This window comes from Aquarana catesbeiana, linkage group LG04, assembly GCF_042186555.1.
Source record: "Aquarana catesbeiana isolate 2022-GZ linkage group LG04, ASM4218655v1, whole genome shotgun sequence".
In the NCBI taxonomy this organism is placed as follows: Eukaryota; Metazoa; Chordata; class Amphibia; order Anura; family Ranidae; genus Aquarana; species Aquarana catesbeiana.
In genome coordinates, this window is record NC_133327.1 from 193,112,732 (window position 1) to 193,135,432 (window position 22,701).

Sequence of the window (22,701 nt, forward strand, 5' to 3'; positions counted from 1 at the left end):
ACAACATTTTGTATCCATGTTTTTATACATGATATTGATGTAAGTGCATTACTGTTTTATTCATTAAATACATAGTTTGGTTTTACACTATGGAGAGCGATTTTCGTTCTGGGTTGTTATGAGCTCGGCTTCCGAGGGAGGGCATTGGGTCAGGTGAGCCCTGTGGAGGGATATGACTATCTGCTCTGCCTGAGTGCTGGAATGTTTATCTGGTCCGAGCTGCCATCTGCCTGCTGTTTCTGGAGATAAAGGCCCTGGCTGGGTATTAGCCGCAAACGATTCAGCTTGTGTAAGCGTGCAATCTATGTAGTGGTGGTGGTGGATACACTTTTGTGCTGTACTGTGACACACCATCATCACGAGGAGGACTTTCTACTTTGAATATTACAGCCTTTGCTTGCACAGGTGGTGCGATGTCTTTCTATGCTAATTGTTCAGGACATATCTTTCCAAGCTTTTTCACCATTTCCTTGGGACTCATTTTAAATCACATTTATGACTTTTGTATTGTTTTAGACATCGTATTTGTCTAAGTGTTACGAGCATATATCAGCATATATTTTTCACAGGTACAATCACTAGTTATGTTGTTGTGAGAGCACAGCTCCATCTACTACTGCACAGTCAAACACTAAACTGGCAGTCAACACCTGATCAGATGCCCCTAATACTTGCTAGCGCTGTGCAGGTGACGTAACCTGTAGAATTGCTGGCTGTATGGAGCTGCGGGAGTTATACATGCTTCTCCACACCGATCATCCCCTCTCCTGCCCAAATCCAATTCTCCTGCTGCCCAGGCTAGGAAGACCGGTGCTTGCCCCTTATTAGCGACCCTGAGGGGTTGGCAACATAGCAAACAATGCCAACATGTCCAAAATAAGGGATTTAGATTGTCAAACTCAAAGAACAGCTTGAAGTACCTCATGGCCAAAGCTGCAGTAAGCAGAGGCTTAAAAACCTAAGCTCATCTTTGCATACAAAATAATAATGGCACAATTTTTTGCAGGTAAAAACAATGTGCGTTAATTTTTTTTAAAACACAAGTCTGGAAAGCATCGCACCGGCGATCTGCTGATGTCAGGCTGCAGCTGTGTGCTGCGGTGGTGACAGTACTTGTAGTTTATTCATTCACAGGGAAGTGAATGAATGACACAGCTGTTTGAGCGGAGCCCAGCACAGCCCTGCTACTTTTACAAAGTGATAGTGTGTGCGGGAAGCAGACCCCCCCCAACCCGCTGTTACAACCACTGGGATGGGGGGTCATGAATATTTAAATCCTCTGTGTCCTGCGATGTACAATTAAAACCATTTAATCCCCAATACATTATTCTTGGAGAAATTCAATGCATTGCCATACATATATTGCACCTACCAGTTCCATAAGATGATTTATAGCCAGGCACACTGCCTGCTGTGATGGTGGATCCAACAGTTTTCTAAGGAAGAAGCCAATGCCTCCAAGCTTTAAAATCTGAATAGGAAGCAATACAGACTGATTAGTGGCACTAACTTTAACACAACTGGTGACAAAGGAAAATGTAGAACACATTCACACCTTTATCTGTAGGCAAAGTTCCTCTAGAGGTGTTCTTGCAATTTCTGGCAGCTGGTAATCATCTAGAAGACTATCCCTCAGGCTGTTGTATAGATGATAGCAGAAACCTGGCTTTACTCTGTGAAATAATTAAACACATTTTATTAGAGTAAATGCAGTTTGTTCGTTTTTAAGTCATATTTAAGCACTGTACATTATTTCTATATTGCCAACTGCATCACTTTCACATCATCATCAAACATTTGCTTACCTGCCAGCTCGTCCTTTTCTCTGCTTTGCATTTGCATGGCTAACCCATTCCGCTGTCAAAGTGCTGATGTTATTTTGAGTGTCGAAATTTGTTTCTTTTATTTTGCCACAATCTATCACATGCACAACATCGTCTATTGTGATGCTAAAAAGAAACACAAAAGGATTAGGATTTCTTTCCTCCATCACAATTAATTTGTCATATCTGCTCCTTTTTAGTCAGTTAAGCATACTACTCTAAGCATTCTGTTACACTGTTAAAAAAAGTGCAAAAAAGTTTTGTTTACCTGTAAAATCCTTTTCTTGGAGTACATCAGAAGACACCTACATCTCTATTACGATAGGGTTATGTTGCCAACTTTAGGTGATTAAACACTGGCAAAAAAGACAGGAAACCCCCCTCCTAGGCATAACTCTTCCTCATTAGGCTGCTTTCACACTGCACCATTGCAAAAACGTGGTAAAACACATATGCAATTTTGTTGCATTTCCGGTAGGTTTTGACATGTGAAAAATGGACATGTGACTCAAAACACACCAAAGCCTTAACTGTAGTGCTGTATTTTCCAATCAGATCAATGGGGAGGTGCGTCTTTTTTATTTTTTCCCCCACACCAAAAATGCAGCATGCAGAGCTTTTAAAAAATGTAACTGACCTGCAAGTGACTGGTGTGTAGAGTTCCAGAGGATTTAAAGGGCATGCATTTTTTTCTTTTGGTAAGGCATAAACGAAAGAAAAACTGATCAGTGTGAAAGGGCCCAGGAAGGCTTCAGTTTTTGTAGCAAGCCATAAATCACACCGGCTGGGATGGGATCTCTGTTTCCTGTGATGTACCCCCAAGAAAAGAATTAAAGCAAAAATCCAATTTTCTTAATTGTACATCCCAGGACACAGGGTATCTTCATCTCTATAATGATAGGGATGTCCCAAAGCACTGAATAAGAAGGGAGAGAAACATGACAACAAGCTCCAAATGACTAAATCATAATAGGTTAGAACTCAGCAGCAGCCTGCTTCGTAAAACACTGTAAAATGTATGAATTAGCCCAGTTGTACCAACACTCCTTGTAGAATGAGCTGCTTTTGAGCCTTCAGGATGAGTAAAGAGGGAATCTTGTATGCTGAATTGCAGAAATCAATTTCTGGCAACACCTGATAACACAAATTACACCTAAGGGGTAAAGAACTTGATCTACCAGCATCTGAGGCTTAGTACAGAAGGCATCCTTAGGCAAAAAGGATTGCTGAGGCTGTAGAATCACCTTGTTATGGTGGAGTACTAGGAACTATTCATAATGAATATTCCCAAAGGGCAGTTGACAAGGGTTGATGTGGCTGAGACGGAATTGCATGGAAGATGAAACATTTTTAACAAAAGTTCAAATTGTGGGGGAAAGATTTAGGAAAAAAAGGTTACATCGAGGAAGCTACTGAAGCAGAAAATGTACAGGAAATGCATAAGGACGATTTAATAAAGGATAAATGAATAGGGAATAGTGCACAGAATGGTGAGCAATATGGTACAGCAATTCCCCTTGATAATATCAAACATAAAAAAATTGAGAGTGAATAAGACATTGGGCTATTTTTAAATTTGTATTAAACCCAAAAACATAATATATTGCAGCTTAGCAATCATTAGATGTGGTGGCTGCATTACTTTTTTTTAGGCTTTTCTCTGTTTTCACCTGGTGATCCAGCAAGTAACACACCTCCTGCCCCAATCTGGACGGAGGAGCAAAGGGGGAACCTTTGGACAGCAGCATTGCCCGTTTGGGGGTAGGGAGAGTTAGATGTATTAGCAGATTTGAATACAATAACACAGTGAAGCCAAACTCCAGCTAATATTTTATAAGCAGTTACAGCAAACTGTTTGTCTCTTTCGAGATAAAGGTTTTACATAAATAAAAGCCGATCATTGTAAGCACCCCTGTAAATGGTTTGCTTTCCTCTAACTGCTACATTTGCAGGACAGCTTGTTCTTTTGAAAAAGAACAGACTTACTGGCTGGATCACCAGATAAAAATAGAGGTAAGAAAACAAACAAAAAAAAAAAAAAAACGAATTGAACCACCACATCTAAGAATAAGCTGCAATATAATAAACGTTTTTGGGCTTAATACAACTTTCAAAAAAGATGAACATCACAGACCCATTCTCCCTGATGTTCCCAAGTTCATATATAAAAAGGCTCCAATGCTTAGAAATATTCTAGTAAAAAAAGTGTTTTTTTTTTTTTTGAACAAAGTTTTTTTTGCCTGTGATAGGTTCCGGGCCTGTACAACAGCAGCCATCATAAAGCCAGTAGCTTTAAAGCAGGGTGGTAGGTTGGACCTTGAGAAAGAAAGGTCTGGACGGAATGGAAGACGCCACAGAGCGTCTGCGAGCAACCAAACAAGCTCAGCGAACGAAGCCCTATATCGCCAGTCTGGAGTCAAGAGAACAGGAATGCCATCTTATTGGAGACTTGGTGACAAGCAGGGAAGAGAGTTAGAGGGGCAGTATTTGTGCCACCAGAGCATCTGAGGCTACTGCCCAGGGTTCCCTGCCCTGGCCCACAAACTCAGAAACTTCCCAACTGAGCCTTGTCGCAAGGAGAACAATGACCGGAGAGCTCCATCATAGACAGATCTAGAGAAAAATATGTCAGGATGCAGGGCCATCCCCCTGTTCTTAGGCATGAATATGCTTTAAACTATCAACTACAACCTTTTGCATGGATGAAAAAAGTTTGTGCAGGTAGGATGTTTTCAATGCATTTTTAATTCCGACTTTAATACACCACTCATTTTGCCCTCTACAGTTTCCCCTGGTTATCATTTTCCATTTAATTATACAAATTATACAAGTGTAAATAGCATAGTGATCATTGACAGTTTTTGAAACAGTATCTCCATTTATTTAAAAAGCATGAAGCTATTTTGATAGACGTTTAAATATGGACTGCTATTATTTCATCTATTATGTTGTAAAAGCTGTTTAAGGATTGCCTAAGCCTGTACTGGTCGGATGCTTTCCTAATTTATTGCTTGTCATGTCACCCTTATCCACATCTAGTCATCAGCTGGAAGACAATCTCTATCAGGCTTTACACTCTTCACTGGCCACAAAGGCTGTCTCCCAGCTAAAGATGAGGAAAGGTGTGGGTGCAGTCATCACAATCCAGAAACACAAAAAAAAAAGTGCATAAATACAATTTCAGAGCCAGCAGCTGTTATAAAAAGTACAGTTGCCCTTTAAGTTTAAACACAATGTGCATCATTCGGGAGTAGGTGGTTACAGACACCAGTGTCTCATTAAACACAGCAGGTGGCGAGACATCTGCCTGTCATATAAACACACACATCACCAGGACCTGTCACAATCTTTTTTGTAAAAGGGCCAACGGATGGAGTTAAAATATGAGCAGAGAAAAATCCTCCCTTTTAAAAAGAGAATGGTTACCTATAAACCGCAAAACTGTCTTTTTTTCCACATGCTACAATATTTTCTTAAAGCAGAGTTCCACCCATTCAATTTACTTTGCAGTATTCAGCAGCAATAAACCTAAGCAACATTTGGAATTTTTTTTTTTTTTTACTCACTCTTTCCTGGCTGTTTGTAAGGGGTGCCTTGTAATCTGCCTCTTCCTCTCCCTGGCGCCTGACGCAATTTCCCTCGGAGCCCGTGCTCGCTAGTGTTCCTGGGAGATGTGTGTCATCATTTCCCAGGAGTCAGTGGGCAGCGCCGAGGGCTTCGCTGCCATCACAACGGGACAGGCACTTCCGACGACGCCAACCGTTGTGATGGCAACGTCAGAAGTGTACGGCGCTGCGGGCCGTACCTCCTGCGCATACATGAGAACGGGCGGTGCATGCTGGTCGCTCAGCTGCACCTGATCCCGGAAGATAGTGCTTGTGGGCTTTAATTGCCCACAAGCAATATGGAAATTGCCAGGAAAGAGGAATATAAGATATCTTCCTCTATGAAATCAGCAATCGAGCGGCGATACATCCCAGAAAGGTGAGTCTTTATAGAAGTTTTAAACTAACAATATTCATCAAAAAAAAAAAAAAAAAGTTTAACAGTTGGAACTCCGCTTTAATTTATTATTGATCATTTTTGAAATCCAAAAAGTACTCGCTTAGCTATATAAAATGTCAGACTGGGCTAGCTTTATTTTATTGGAGGCCAGTGGCAGACTAATATTTGTTAGCTGAAGCCAAATTCAACAAAAGACAGAGAAAACAACCTTTAGAAGTCTTCATTTATCCAAGTATCCTGGCTTAATGTGATTGTAAAGGCTCTTTATTTTTTTTTTTTAAACATACACGTTATACTTACCTGCTCTGAGCAAGGGTTTTGCACAGCGTTGACCCGATCCTCCTTTTCTGGGGACCCCCCCGCGGCGCTCCTGCTCTTCTCGAGTGCCCCCACGGAGAGCTGCATTGCATGGGGCACTCATGTGTGAACGCTCCCGAGTTCTGCTGCTGCGTCCATTGACATAGACAGCAGGACTCAGCCCCGCCCCCCGTGTCACTGGATTTGATTGACAGCAGTGGGAGCCAATGGCTCCTGCTGTTATCAATCTATCCAATGAGGACCCGAGACAGCACAAATGCATTAAGGTGAAAAACCGTGAGGGTTTACAACCCCTTTAAAACGGTAATCCATTAACTGCTATTTTGACAACTAGGCCACTTCGCCGGCAAAAAATTGGCTTGATTAGCCCATCAACACAATGTTGATGTGGCAATTCCTCCAGCCAGGCCATTGTCTTCTTGAGGCAGGGGAGGGAGGACGTCCCTGCCGGGAGAGGACAGCGATTGTTGCTAGCGGCTACAGCAGGCGCTAGAGTTAATCACAGATAAATACGCAGCATGCTGGCTGTTCCCAGGTTGATCAACTTGGTACATTTAGCCTGCCCACATCCTGGCCGGCTCTTGCTGAACCTGTAAGAAGTAAATAAGGTAAATACGCGCAATGGCTGAATGTATTTTTATTTTAATTTAATCCTAAAGTGGGGCTGCTGCCTCTACATATACAATCCCACCTAGGTGGAATGTACAAATGAGTGTATGGAAAGCAGGAGTAGATATGGCGCTGCCCTTATGGGGTCAAAAGAATTTACTTCAATAGTAGACACTAACTCTGTTTATTATTTGATGAACCTAAAGTGTTGCTTGTAAATATTAAACAATAAATATTGAAAACGTGAATCAAAGAGTTCAGATGCCTTCCTGTGTTCTAAAAATAGATGGTTTGGGTTTTAGCTTGTGTTTGTCACAAAGATATTCCTATCTCATTGTGGTATGATTAAAACAAAATTAATAAATAAATAAGAAATAAAGTGTCACCAATTACATTAACTAAATTCAAAATGACAAAGTGCAATTGTGCAGCAAAAAGGTGCCTATATATCATTAACTAATCCAAAATGACAATGTGCTACAGTGCAAGTGAAATTACTGATAGTTCAATAGAGTGACTAGTGCTTAATTACAAAAATCACACATAAAAGTGTCTGGTGTGCTTAGAACCAGTGTTTATGGATAGGAAAAATTCCTTTAAGTTTGAAAAAGTTCTTTTGGAGTGGTTCTGAGGTATTCACTCTCTTGAAAACAAATTAGTATAGGAAAGCTTCTTATCCAGGTGCTGGCTCTTTAATGGTGTCTTAGCATACTCTGATTCTGCTTGCACTCACCGGATTTTCTTACCCCTGCAGGGGTGCACGCAGTCACAGTATTTGCCACTGTGTAGCAATCCTGGATGTTCCCGTTCTATGCTTTACATGTTGTTTTGATGTGTTACATATGGAAGAAAGGAGGGATGCCCATAGTGTAAAACCGTATGTGAAACTTTATTAAAGCTTACTAGGATAATTGTACTCACATTTACAAAGATAAAATCGAGCATGAAATAAGTGTCCTGAACTGCTTAGCTGGAGGTGCTGCAAGACGTCCGTGGTCCCGCCCTACGCGCGTTTCGTCATCAGACTTCAACTGGGGTGTCCATCTTGCTATACCTCTCCCGTTTATATAATGCTAGTGCGCCGTGTACTTAGTGCGTGCTGTTTATGTGGCGGCCATTTTTGTATAGATATTGCAGAGCGGAGTCTGGTGTACTTATCTAATGCTATGTTTGGCGGCCATTTTGGTGAGGATATTGCAGACCGTAGCCCACATCGCACGCTTGCGCATTCGTGTGCTGACGGCCCTGTTTATATTGGTGGTGAGATACGGAGCTTAAGCCGCTAACAGGGGACGTCCCCCAGCAGCGCTCGGCTGTACATCCTCTTCCTTTGTGTCCTGCCGCAAATTTAAGCTGACATCCGCGTCTGGTGACACGCCCAAGGCGTTAATAATTGTGCCTAAAGATTTTTTCAGTATCTCTGCACGTACAAGTCACACTTTTAAACGGTGCTTCCATCATTTAACACATAAATTACATTTTATATAAAATATACATTTAAAAAATACAATTGAAAATAGGTGCAATTAAAATAAGTACAATTAAAAAAGGGGGTACAATTAAAAAATAAAAATGCAAATACAATTCAAAAGTAATAAAAATAAAATTGAAAGTAAAATAAAAATAAAAATATGTTTAGATGTGAGGAGTCCCAGATACTCAAATGTGAAGACTGTATTTATGTACCCCAAGTACAATAGTACTTGTTTCTATTTAGGGAAAAAACTAGCAATATGTATCCTATGGATTATCCGTAAATTTTATGATCATAATCAAAACTTATGGTAGGGAAAAAACCCCAACTCCCAATCCTATAGGGTATGTAATTATTTATTTTATGTGTGATCCTGAATATTTACTTATTGTTTTACTTAAAAAACAAATAAATGCAAAATAATGGATGATAGATATTCTTGGGGGTGTTTTTTGGAGAAGACTGGGTCGCATTCTTTCATATGTCCTAATAGGGGATAATTTATTATTGTAATTTCATCTTTAATGTGCTTTCTCATTTAAATCATAAGGGTGCGGAATGGCATCTCATATGTTTATTAAAATTTGTTCATAGGTCTAGAAATTTGTAAGAAAACAATTCAGATCAACCTCGATGTTCATTCCCGCTGGTTGGAGGGTATCCAGCAAAAATATCCATTTGGTCTCATTTTGTGAGATTTTAATCCTCTTGTTATCCCCCCTCCAGTGTCCTTTAATTTTGTCAATCCCGTAAAAGACCATGCACGTTGGATCTTTATTGTGATAATCTTTAAAGTGTCTTGAGACGCTGTGCTTATGGTATCCATTTTTTATGTTGGTGATATGTTCCCTGATTCTGACGTGTAGCTGTCTAGTAGTCCTACCCACATATTGCATGTGGCACGGACATTCCAAAACGTAAGTCACGTGGGTGCTATTGCAGGTGATGAGCTCTTTGATGTTATATTCCCTTCCATTATTCGCTGATCTAAACTTTGTTATTTTCCTATTTGTTTTTTTACTGCTTTTACACGGTAGGCAATTCCCACACTTACAGAAACCTTTCAGGTTTTGTATTATTTTTATTTGTTTCGGCGGGTCCAGGGCATTGTGCACTAACTTGTTCCTGAGGGGTGGGGCTTTTCTGTAGATGAAGTTGGGCTTCTTTGGCAGTATGGAATTGAGGGTCTTATCTGATTGTAAAATGGACCAATGTTTCTTTATTATAGAGTCTATGGTTTTGTATTGTCTATTGTAGCCTGTTAAGAAGGCCATATCCATATTTCTGTTCTTTTTCTTGATGTTGTCAGCTGGTTTCCCTTCTATTAGTATATTTCTGTCGATTTTTCTTCACCTTGTCTTTTAAACTCATTAACTTTTTCTTGTTGTATCCTTTTTTCACGAATCTATCGATTATAATGCCTGCTTGTTCTTCATAATCATTTTCATGAATGCGACCCAGTCTTCGCCAAAAAACACCCCCAAGAATATCTATCATCCATTATTTTGCATTCATTTGTTTTTTAGGTAAAACAATAAGTAAATATTCAGGATCACACATAAAATAAATAGTTACATACCCTATAGGATTGGGAATTGGGGTTTTTTCCCTACCATAAGTTTTGATTATGATCATAAAATTTACGGATAATCCATAGGATACATATTGCTAGTTTTTTCCCTAAATAGAAACAAGTACTATTGTACTTGGGGTACATAAATACAGTCTTCACATTTGAGTATCTGGGACTCCTCACATCTTAACATATTTTTATTTTTATTTTACTTTCAATTTTATTTTTATTACTTTTGAATTGTATTTGCATTTTTATTTTTTATTTTTTAATTGTACCCCCTTTTTTAATTGTACTTATTTTAATTGCATCTATTTTCAATTGTATTTTTTAAATGTATATTTTATATAAAGTGTAATTTATGTGTTAAATGATGGAAGCACCGTTTAAAAGTGTGACTTGTATGTGCAGAGATACTGAAAAAATCTTTAGGTACAATTATTAATGCTTTGGGCGTGTCACCAGACGCGGATGTCAGCTTAAATTTGCGGCAGGACACAAAGGAAGAGGATGTACAGCCGAGCGCTGCTGGGGGACGTCCCCTGTTAGCGGCTTAAGCTATGTATCTGACCACCAATATAAACAGGGCCGTCAGCACACGAGTGCGCAAGCGCGCGACGTGGGCTACGGTCTGCAATATCCTCACCAAAATGGCCGCCAAACATAGCATTAGATAAGTGCACCAGACTCCGGTCTGCAATATCTATACAAAAATGGCCACCACATAAACAGCACGCACTAAGTACACGGCGCACTAGCATTATATAAACGGGAGAGGTATAGCAAGATGGACGCCCCAGTTGAAGTCTGATGACGACTTGCAGCACCTCCAGCTAAGCAGTTCAGGACACTTATTTCATGCTCGATTTTATCTTTGTAAATGTGAGTACAATTATCCTAGTAAGCTTTAATAAAGTTTCACATACGGTTTTACGCTATGGGCATCCCTCCTTTCTTCCATATGTAACACATCAAAACAACATGTAAAGCATAGAACGGGAACATCCAGGATTGCTACACAGTGGCAAATACTGTGACTGCGTGCACCCCTGCAGGGGTAAGAAAATCCGGTGAGTGCAAGCAGAATCAGAGTATGCTGATAAGACACCATTAAAGAGCCAGCACCTGGATAAGAAGCTTTCCTATACTAATTTGTTTTCAAGTAAACACCTCAGAACCACTCCAAAAGAACTTTTTCAAACTTAATGGAATTTTTCCTATCCATAAACACTGGTTCTAAGTACACCAGTCACTTTTATGTGTGATTTTTGTAATTAAGCACTAGTCACTCTATTGAACTATCAGTAATTTCACTTGCACTGTAGCACACTGTCATTTTGGATTAGTTAATGATATATAGGCACCTTTTTGCTGCACGATTGCACTTTGTCATTTTGAATTTAGTTAATGTAATTGGTGACACTTTATTTCTTATTTATTTATTAATTTTGTTTTAATCATACCACAATGAGATAAGGAATATATTTGTGACAAACACAAGCTAAAACCCAAACCATCTATTTTTAGAACATAGGAAGGCATCTGAACTCTTTGATTCACGTTTTCAATATTTAATTGTTTAATATTTACAAGCAACACTTTAGGTTCATCAAATAATAAACAGAGTTAGTGTCTACTATTGAAGTAAATTCTTTTGACCCCATAAGGGCAGCGCCATATCTACTCCTGCTTTCCATACACTTGCTGAACCTGTACACAAACTTAAAGGAAACGTGTTCACATAAATATGCAGCTGCCAGTTACAAACTCGTGGGGGAAAAGCCAGGCTCTGTACACAACCTGTATGTGGAAAACTAAGTAGTGCCAATAGTAGTGGCAATTAACACCGCTATACAAATGAAAAAGAACAGCATATGACCTATACACTAAAAAATATGATTTACAACTTGCTACCCAATGATTAATAAAAGGTATCTGTCATAGGAGAATAAGTGCTTAGCTTACAAACACTTCATGTAATAATCACCTTATGAGCAGGAGGATTCTCGTTCCATAGAATTTGTTCATAATAATAGCTAAAACCTCTCAGATACAAACAACCAGGCAATGGGCTTCATCATTTAAGGAATCTGAGTTCAGTAACCTTGAGTCTGGCTAGGCGCTATATGTTACTGCACTCTGCTCCTGCTTTTACTTCACTGCTAATGGGAGATATTACATTTCGAATATAGGAAAGGAAAGGTTGTGTCGCTGAGCACCGCAAGGATTAGTATTTACCATGGAAACACTGGCTCATAAATTCATTACATGAGGCAATATATTTTGTGTAAACTACAGTTTGCTACAACACATTCTGTAATAATCCCCTGCTCATTTCCTATACACACAGGCTTACCTTGTCTCTGCAATGTTGGTGGCAATAACAATCTTTCGTACCCCAGGAGGTGGAGTTTTGAAAACCTGAGGGAGACGAAAAGCTCAAATGATGCTTTATTTTACAAAGTTCTTTTTCTGGCAATATATTAAATCTTATCAGATATATAAACTACTAAAGAATAAAATCATACTTGAAAAATATCTTGGCTCTTTATTTCACTAAACGCATCATGTTTGAAAATACAATTTCTCGTCTTGATCTGCTTATTTTTTTCATGGCCGGCGGGAAAAACTTACAGGCTACTAGTTTTTATTATTAATATACTGGTTATACTGTTGGAAGTTCTCGGCAGCTACGTTCTAGCCGTCTACTATCTTCTTGGCAATTTCAAAAAGTTCTCGCATACTTTTAAGTATACTGTACCTTAAGATTTTTCTCCCCTTCTGTTGCGGTCCTCTGAAAACTTTACTGGGCTTTTCAAAGATCCTAAGAGTTTAAATTTCCCAGTACTTTCAGATAACAACAGTCTATAGACATACAGCTCTATGCATTTGGGACGATCTTTAAAGTGATTGTAAAGTCTTGTTTTTTCTTCAATAAAAATAACAAACATGTTATACTTACCTGCTCTTTTAGAGTAGATTTGCACAGAGGAGCCCAGATCCTCCTCTTCTCGTGTGCCTCTTCTGTGCTCCTGGACCCTCCCCTTCTGCCGAGTGCCCCCACAGCAAGCAGCGTGCTACGGGGGCACCAGAACTGAGTCACCGCTCCCGGTGTCCATTTAGACACGAAGCTGTGGCCTGGCTCTGCCCCCTCTCCTGATTGGCTGACTGACTGCCAGCAGTGGGGGCAAATGGCGCAGCTGCTGTGTCTCAGCCAATCAGGAGGGAGAGTCTTGGATGGCCGATACACTCGTGGACATCGCTGGAAAGAGATGGGCCTCTGGTAAGAATTAGGGGGTGCTGTGGTGTCTGCTGCACACAAAAGGCTTTTTATCCTATTTTCATAATTGATTAATCGGTCAGCCGATTAGTTGGACTGCATATAGAATGCATTATTTATTTACATATCCGGAAATACAGTGAAGCACACATACAGCCCAGTACACCATTCATACATGTCAGAAGACAGTGCAGCACACATACAGCTCAGCACACCATCGATATATGCCAGTAAGTGCCTGAGAACTTGTGAATGTGTGAGGAGCAATGCCTCACGGGACATGTAGACCTGGGCAGGAAGTGAGTGGTTCTAAAGGCAGAAGTTTTTTTACTTTGCTATTGAGGTACTCTATACAATAATTTGCAGCTTGCTATTGGGGCACTCTGAAGGCAGGAGGAGCCAGAAGCGTGGGCGAGGGATCCTAGAACAGAACCAGGGCTGCTCTGTGCAAAACCATTACATGAAGCAGGCAAGTATAACATATTTGTTGTTTTAAAAAAAAAAAAAATCACTTTAACCGTTTGCTGACCACCGCACACACATATATGTCGGCAGAATGGCACAGGCAGGCAAATAAGGGTACAGCTACGTCCCTTTAAATTTGCCGCCCGCCGCGGGAGTGTGCCCGTGGGTCCCGTGGTGTGGAGAAGTAGAACGGGGAGATGCCTATGTAAACAAGGCATTTCCCCATTCTGCGTTGTGTCATGACAGAGATCTACTGCTCCCTGTCACGTCCTAGGTAGCCCCCCCCCCCCCCCCCCCCCGTCAGAATCACTCCCTAGGACACACTTAACTCCTTGATCGCCCCCTAGTGTTTAACCCCTTCCCTGCCAGTGTCATTTACACAGTAATCAGTGCATTTTTATAGCACTGATCGCTGTATAAATGACATTGGTCCCAAAATAGTGTCAAAAGTGTCCGATGCGTCCACCATGTCGCAGTCACGATAAAAATCAGCATCTGAACCCAGAGAAGGTGGAGGCTGATAGACTGGTGGTAATATAAGGCATTACAATTATATTTAAAAAGTGAACATTTACCAGTATTGTGCATTATATTTAAAATGATCATATCGATTAAATAAAAAAAGTCTCTCACTCTTCCACCCTTCATATAGATTTATGACTGACTCCTAGTTAAAATGCCCATATATCCTACATCTGGGTATATATATATATATATATAAGTAATATATTTTATTACCTTCACTGTTACACAGTATGAGCACCTTATAGTAGTGATTATCTGCTCTTTTTTGTACTATTAAATGGCTAAGTTTAGTTTTTTTTTTTAACCCCATTATGACAGGTGATACAAAAAAAAAAAAAAAAAAAAAAAAGCATGCTGCTGCTATTAAATGTCTTAGGCCTGGTTCACACTTATGCGTTTTTTGGTGCTTTTTGCAGAAACACACTACAGTTAATATTACATGGTTTCCTATGGGACACGTTCACATCTAGGCTTTTTTTCAGCCGCTGCATATTTGGAAAGGGTCAGGGTTTCTTTTTAAAGGCAAAACGGTGCTATTTTTGCTCGTTTGATTCAATAGACATCAACAGAGAAGCTGTAGAAAAGCATGTAGTGCATTTTGCCGCAATTTGTGTTTTTTTAATCTGCCCAACAACAAATTGGCCAAAAAAAAAAAGCATAAAAAAATGCAAAACGCAAATCGCATCAAAATCGCGTGTGCAAAATAGCAAAACGCACAGCAAAAAGCACTGCAGAAACGGATCAAAAGCGAACTGCATAGGAGTGAACTGAGCCTTATGCTGGCCATACCCGTATCAATTTTCGGACGAGAATATTCATTACGAAGAATCCTTGTCCTTTAGAAATTACATTCATTAAAAACTGAATGTTAAAAGCAAGTGAAATTTTTAAAACAAAAATCACATACACTGTCTGCAAATTCCTTTCACCAAGAAGTTTTCTATTCTGCTCCTTCGAATATTCCCATCACTGTGGTCGAAAACAAACATTGATTTAAGCCCACTAACGATTAGAAAATCGAATGAACGTTCTTACAATGAATTTTTTTTTGAAGGAAGACATTGATTTTGTATTGCCACCATAAGTGACAGCAGTAGCTTTTATCAAGCCACCTGCTTACGACAAGGTAGTCTGTCATACATAATATATTACAGTTGTCTGAAAATCAGCAAAACAGTCTTTATATATATATATATATATAATTTGATTACAGTCTGATATTTACCAGGTTCAACCTCTAATAGTATATCTCTTCTGTCTGTTATTCTCAGAGCGGATTACAGATTTTGCTCCATAACCATATAGTTGGTTATTAATATTTACCACTGCATAGAGATATTTAAGAATAAATTGCCTTTTTTTTTTTTTTTTTTTAAACGATATTAGACACCACACTTTTTTTAAGGTTATTACTCTGATTAATTGAAACAATAAAATCGGCCAACTAATCGATTTTGAAAATAATCGTTAGTTGCAGCCCTACTTTCAATATAAAAGCTTACTCCAATGTGTGAGAATGCCCACAATATATTTTTCCCAACACAACCTCTGTAGAAATTGTGTACACGATAACGGTTGATAAAAAAAGTGGTGCAAAGCACAAACCTAGTACAGGGAGTATCTGACACCAACCAGACTATGCTATTCATACAATATGCAATTTATGACAAACATTTAGAGATCCCCTGTACTATACCAATATAGATTTCATTTTGTAAACCAATCTAGTATATAAAGAAGGTGGTTCTTCATCTATAGTAGACAATAAAACATTGATTCTTCCATAAAAATAAGACCGGGGATTGGCAGTGTTGTTTACTATACTAATTTTCGCAAGAAAGAATTGTGAAAATCTGATTGCCTCTCGGGGGATCAGGAAGGAATTTTTTCCCCTGCTATAGCCAATTGGATGATGCTTTGCTGGGGTTTTTTCGCCTTCCTCTGGATCAACCGTGGGTATAGGCTTGTGTATATGGGATTGTATTTTTTTTTTTGGTTGAACCAGATGGGCTTGTGTCTTTTTTCAACCTAACTATGCAACTGTGATTGATTTCTAAACTTTTAACATTGCCTTACAGGATAAAACCAATAGACATGATTTTAATTAGAAATATTAAAACTATAGCTGAATTCTGATAGCCTGGGGAAAAGGGGAGATAAGGCAGAGAATCCAAAGTGCTGCAACAAAGCTGGAATATCAACATGATCAAACTGAAGTCAAATGTATGGACAGAGGCAAGTATCAAAATCTACAAACAGTATGGCACCAACGTCCCTTTAGAAATAGAGAGAAAATAGAGAGAATTTTCTTTGGAGATATGGGACTTTATGGGTGCATTGCAACGCAAAAATTACTCAAGAATGTATGTAAAAATATATACAAAATTTATTATAAAATGAACAATATCATAAAACCAATGCATACAATACAGCCATAGGTGTGCGAAAGCATTCTATTATTGACAATAATTTACTGTAATCACATTTGTGTTTTCATCACCTTCATGTTTTCTACATGTTTCGCCGTATGGCTTCCTCAGGAAAGAACGTGAAGATTCATTTATTAAATATGAAGACCTATAGTCAAACAACTTTATATGTGCACAACAAAAAAAAAAATAGTACACCAAGAGTAAACAAATCATATATTCTTTATACACATATGGCTGCAGTTGTACTCATGGCAAGTAACACCTAATAAAAATGATGTTTCTCCCTATTCACATTTTAAATTTCACCCAGGTCCCCATACTCAGTCATTGAGGTAGAAACATCATTTTTATTAGGTGTTACTCGCCATGTGTACAACTGCAGCCATATGTGTATAAAGAATATATGATTTGTTTACTCTTGGTGTACTAATGTTTTGTTTCTTGTGCACATTTAAAGTTCTTTGACTATAAGTCTTCATATTTAATAAATTCATCTTCACGTTCTTTCCTGAGGAAGTCATATGGCGAAACATGTAGAAAACATGAACGTGATGAAAACACGAATGTGATTACAGTAAATCATTGTCAATAATAGGATGCTTGCGAACACCTATGGCTATTACTGTATTGTATGCATCGGTTTTATGATATTATTCATTTTATAATAAATTTTGTACATATTTTTACATACATTCTCGAGTAATGTTTGCGTTGCAATGCACCCATAAAGTCCCACATCTCCAAAAAAATTTCTCACACGATCAAACTGAAGTCACTGGAGAAGCACACAGCATACCTGTGTTTGGTTCACAGTTGGCATTAATGAATGCAGAGGGATAATAATAAACCGGTCTGCAAATAAAGAAGATATTTTAGAGATCAGAGTTACCTACAAAAAAAGCTTTAGGCAAACTTGGAAGAAATCTACATATGTATAGGCTAACTGCATAAACCTGCATATTACTGCCTGCCCCAGATTGTGCTTTCCGGTTCCAACTACATATATTTTTACAAAAAAAGTGGGCCACTGTCCCCACCTATAGCTGGCCATTACAGTAAGCAGCATTGGAGGGCAACATAAGATACAAACAAGGCCAAGGATAAATCCAAGGAAAAATCCAAGCTTACTTACCGACTGGCTCACAGACAACCGAATCAACAGTATGCGTTAAAAGCAGGGGTTTAGTCTGCACGCATTTGCAAATGCATGTATCTGTAGTCCCTATCATTAATGAGTGACCCCACAGTGGAACCACATGCATTCTGATGAATAGGTGGAGAGCAGATGGTCTGAAGGTGAGCCCCACCCCTTCTTAAAAGGTACAGGAGCACACTGAGCACCCAGCATGTAGCTCAATTACAGTACATTACAGTACAGTAAGCAGCATTGGAGGGCACATAAGATACAAACAAGGCCAAGGATAAATCAAAGGAAAAAAATGCTGCTTACTGTAATGGCCAGCTATAGGTAGGGGCAGAGATCCCCTTTTTTCTATCACTGTGTATTGATCAGGCAACGCACTGACACCTTCGCAGCCATTGAGCTATATGCTGGGTGCTCAGTGTGCTCCTGTATCTTTAAGGGCTCCCCTTCAGACCATCTGCCCTCCACCTATCCATCAGAATGCATGTGCATCCACTGTGGGGTCACTCATTAGTTAGTGATAGGGACTACAGATACCAGGGTACCTTGGCAAGGCTCTGTAGCTTACGCGTGCATTTGCAAATGTGTTCAGACTAAACCCCTGTTTTTAACGCATACTGTTAGACAGGTTGATTCGGTTGTCTGTGAGCTGGTTGGTAAGAAAGCTTGTTTTTTTCCTTGGATTTATCCATGGCCTTGTTTGTACATATATTTTTACATTACACACACCCTAAAATACATAAGTCATGTTGTTTTAATATACAGTAAAAGGTTTACAAACTAGAGGAAACCTGTAATGAGTTTCATTGCTGACCTTCCAAAAAATAGGATTTTTTATTACAGCTTACCTGTAAAATCCTTTTCTTTCGACGGACATCACGGGACACAGAGCCACAGTAATTACTGATGGGTTATAGGGTATCACTAGGTATTGGACACTGGTCACACCCTAATCAGGAAGTTCAACCCCCTATATAACCCCTCCCCTTCCAGGGATACCTCAGTTTTGTAGCAAAGCAGTATAGGTGTATTAGAAGAGGGGCGGGACCTCTGTGTCCCGTGATGTCCGTCGAAAGAAAAGGATTTTACAGGTAAGCTGTAATAAAAAATCCTATTTTCTTTTCTCGGACATCACGGGACACAGAGCCACAGTAATTACTGATGGGATGTCCCAAAGCAATGCCAACTGAGGGGGGGGGGAATCACAACCAAGTAGGGTGCCATCAGACCTGAGGACCTTGTACCGCTGTCTGCAGCACACTACGCCCAAAGGCGATATCCTCATGCCTTCTCACATCCACCTGATAGAATCTGGTGAATGTATGAACCGAAGACCAGGTTGCGGCCTTGCAGATCTGAGCCATAGAGGCCCGGTGATGCACTGCCCAAGAAGCACCAATAGCCCTTGTGGAATGTGCCTTGATCTGAAACGGGGGAACCTTCCGTTTCAAACCGTAAGCTTGAATAATCAACTGTCGAATCCATTCAGAAATGGTCGCTTTTGACGCTGCCTGTCCTCTATTGGGACCCTCCGGCAGCACGAACAAGACATCCGTCTTGCGAATCTGAGCAGTTGCCTCCAGATAGGTCTTGACTGCTCTTACTACATCCAAAGAATGTAATGACCTTTCTTCCGAAGAACAAGGTTCTGGAAAAAAGGAAGGTAGCACAATGTCTTGGTTTAGATGAAAATCTGAAACCACCTTCGGTAAAAAACTAGGATGAGGGCGCAGTACCACTCTATCCTTGTGTATAATCAAGTAAGGCTCTTTACAGGAAAGAGCTGCTATCTCTGATACTCTTCTAGCAGAAGAGATAGCTACCAGAAATATTAGTTTCCTCGTCAGCAAGACCAAAGGAATCTGACGTATTGGTTCAAAAGGCTGTTTTTGTAACACCGATAGAACCAAGTTCAAGTCCCAGGGGTTTAGGGGCGCCCTAACCGGAGGATTAAGACGCATCACCCCCTGCATAAAGTTTCGGATCAGAGAATGCGAAGCAAGCGGCCATTGAAACAACACTGATAAGGCCGAAACCTGGCCCTTGATGGTACTCAAGGCCAGCTTCATCTCTAATCCTAATTGTAGAAAATCCAGAATCCTACCTATGACATATTTCCTGGGATGCCAACCCCTGGATTCACACCAGGATACATAAGCTTTCCAGACTCTATGATAAATCATTCTGGAAACTGGCTTCCTTGCATTGATCAAGGTAGATATGACAGGACCTGAAAGCCCACGATCTTTCAGAACGTGGGATTCAATAGCCCACCCTTCAAATCTAGCATTTGTAAGGCAGGCTGGAACACCGGACCTTGAGCTAACAGGTCTGGGTGTATCGGTAGGGTCCACCGGGAACCCACCATCATCCCTGCTATTTCTGCCTATCAGGTTCTTCTGGGCCAAACGGGGGCCACCAGAAGTGCCGACTTCCCTTCTTGCCTGAGTCTGCGAAGGAGCCGTGGCAGTAGCAGAATGGGAGGGAATGCATAAATCGGTGAGAGCCGATGCCACGGAATCACCAACGCATCCGTCCTGCCTGCAAGAGGATCCCAGGCAACCGGTAGGAAGGATCTCCCCTTCTGTAGGTTTTCGGGTATGAGCCATCAACTGAGGCTCTGACGCATCGCATGCGACAGGTGCATTGGAAAGTCTAATGCCTGCACCTTCCTGTTCCAGGTCAACAGAATACTGTGTTGCAACAGTTCTGCTTGGAACTGCGCATAGGGAACTGCTTCGAATGAAGCCACCATCTTCCCCTGCAGCCTCATACAAAGGCGGACAGAAAGACCCTTCTTGGCCCCGACTGTCAGAATCAGCTCCCTTAGAGCAATGATCTTTGCCTGCAGACATATCAGTTAAGCAGGAAAAATGGGCACATGTAGGCCTGCATCTCTGATGCTTATAGATGTCAGAAATTCTCCTCCCTGCAGGATGGAGATTACTGTCCGAATTGATTCGGAACGGAAGGACTGCATCCTTGGGAATCGTTTCAGATCTCTCAAATCCAAAATGGGTCTGCCGTCCCCATTTGGTTTTCGGACCATAGAAAGATTGGAACAGTGTCTCAATCCTTGATCCTTTGTGGGAACCCCCACAATGACCTCTTGCGACAAAAGTCGCTTTATCGCTAGAAGGAGCGACTGCTTCTCTTCTGGTTTTCTGGGAACACCTGATCTGAGGAAACGAGGAGAGGGACATTCTTGGAACTCCAGTCTGTACCCTAAGGTTACCGTGGAGATTACCCATCTGTCCTGGAAGTCCTTCTGCCAGGGCCCTGAGAGCTGCAGCAGTCTTTCCCCCCACTCGAGCGAGCGGGGCGCCCCTTCATGAAGAGGTCTTAGTGTCTTGTTTAGAAGACCTTTTCCCCCAGGATTTCTTGTGTCCCTGGGGTTGACTCTTGTTTCTTGCCCCAGATGGAGGAGACCGTCGTGACTGCCTGGAGGCTGATGCCCCTGGCGCTGGGGAAAGAGTCCGTTAAAAAAGGGACGCTTACTCTTCTTCTTATCAAGTAAGAGAGTGCTTTTCCCACTGGAGATCATCTTGATATAGTTATCCAAGTCCTCTCCAAACAACCTTTCACCACGGAAGGGAAACCCAGCCAGGAGCTTCTTACATGGTGCTTCGGCTGACCAGTTTTTCAACCATAAGATTCTACGTATATGCACCAACCCAAGCGATAGGCGAGAGGTTTGCACGATAGAATCTCTAATGGCGTCAACAGCATAACATAAAGCCGCAGGAAGGTTAGCAAACCCCTGGGCCTGCTGTTCAGGTAATACTTTGATGACCTGCTTAACATGATCTCTTAAGTATTGACAGACTCCAATCGCTGCTACTGCAGGTTGGGCCACTGATCCTGCTAAAGAGAAAACATCTTTCAATAAGAAGTCCATCTTTTTATCCACAGGATCTTTGAGCATCTGAGCGTTGTCTACAGGACAAGTCAGATTACTATTTACAGAGGAAATGGCTGCATCAATAGCCGGTATTCCCCACCTCTTAATAAACTTTTCTTCCATAGGATAAAGTGTAGAAAACTTTTTCGGCGGAAGAAATCGCTTCTCTGGGTGATCCCACTCAGAATAAAGCAGCTTTTCAAGTAAATTATGAACAGGAAAAGCATGTGCTGCTTGGAAAGGTTTCAGTGACCCCAAAGCAGAAGAGGTTTCTGTAACAGTTTCAGGTCTGGGCAACTTAAATGTGGAACGGACCAAACCAGTGAGGATCTGCACTAAGACTTTCTCCTCTTGGGAAGTCGCAGAGGGTCCCTCTCCACCTGATTCCCCCGAAGAGGAATCATCTGTCCCATCCCGATCCTCTGAAAGGGATTCATCTCCTTTATCCCAGAGCTCCTCTGACTGAGGGTCTTGGGGAGCAGAGGAAGGCCTTGTGCGTTTTCTTCCACTGAGTGAAGATGTAATCACGGCCATTAGTTTTTTCTCTAATCCAGAAATGGTTGAGGAAAAAACTTCTTGTGTAATGTACACAGGGGCTGAAGTGCCGGCAGCAGATGTAGCCCCTAACCCCAATGGCTCTCCCTGTCCAGCTGCCCCTGGTCCCTCAGGAGGGGATGGTGTAGCAGACAGGGGGTCCTCAGAACCTGAACGAGACCCCCTAGTGCCTCTGGTTCTTGGGGTGCTTGAACCTCTTCTACCCATAGTGCAAAGCAACAAGGTGTGAGGTATCAAAAACGAACACTGACTGCTAAGCGATGTAGTCTGGCTAAAAGCCTTGCTACCAAATGCCCAAATCCGGTGTTCTTTAGTAAATGCAGCCTAGGGGAATGCCTGTGTCCCACCTTACATGTGACTGTCAGCTCTGTGTCCCTCCAAGGCTCAGAGCACCTGTACAGTGTGCTTTAAATAGCCATGCTTTGGCACTGTGGGCGTCTGAGCACGCTGATGCTTTGCTGACGCCCCGCCCCCCCTCCCCCCCCCTCGTTTTTGAAAAACGAGCGCTTCCCCGCGCGAGCCGACCCTTCCTGGCAAGCCTGAAGGAAGGCTGGGGGTGGGGGAATACGGAGGAGGCCGGCAGTGATGGGCCCTGCA

At 41.1% G+C, this 22,701-nt stretch overlaps 1 protein-coding gene across 1 annotated transcript in view; it reads right to left on the bottom strand.

Annotated features, from left to right (window-relative positions):
• DHX36 (DEAH-box helicase 36) overlaps positions 1-22,701 on the bottom strand; it is a 174,986-nt gene that overhangs the window by 80,679 nt on the left and 71,606 nt on the right. Inside the window, exons 13-17 of the mRNA XM_073626057.1 lie at positions 17,301-17,356; positions 12,159-12,223; positions 1,806-1,949; positions 1,556-1,673; positions 1,373-1,471 (exon numbers count right to left, since the gene is read on the bottom strand). Coding sequence (XP_073482158.1) covers positions 1,373-1,471; positions 1,556-1,673; positions 1,806-1,949; positions 12,159-12,223; positions 17,301-17,356 — 482 coding nt within the window. The remainder of the gene's footprint in view (positions 1-1,372; positions 1,472-1,555; positions 1,674-1,805; positions 1,950-12,158; positions 12,224-17,300; positions 17,357-22,701) is intronic.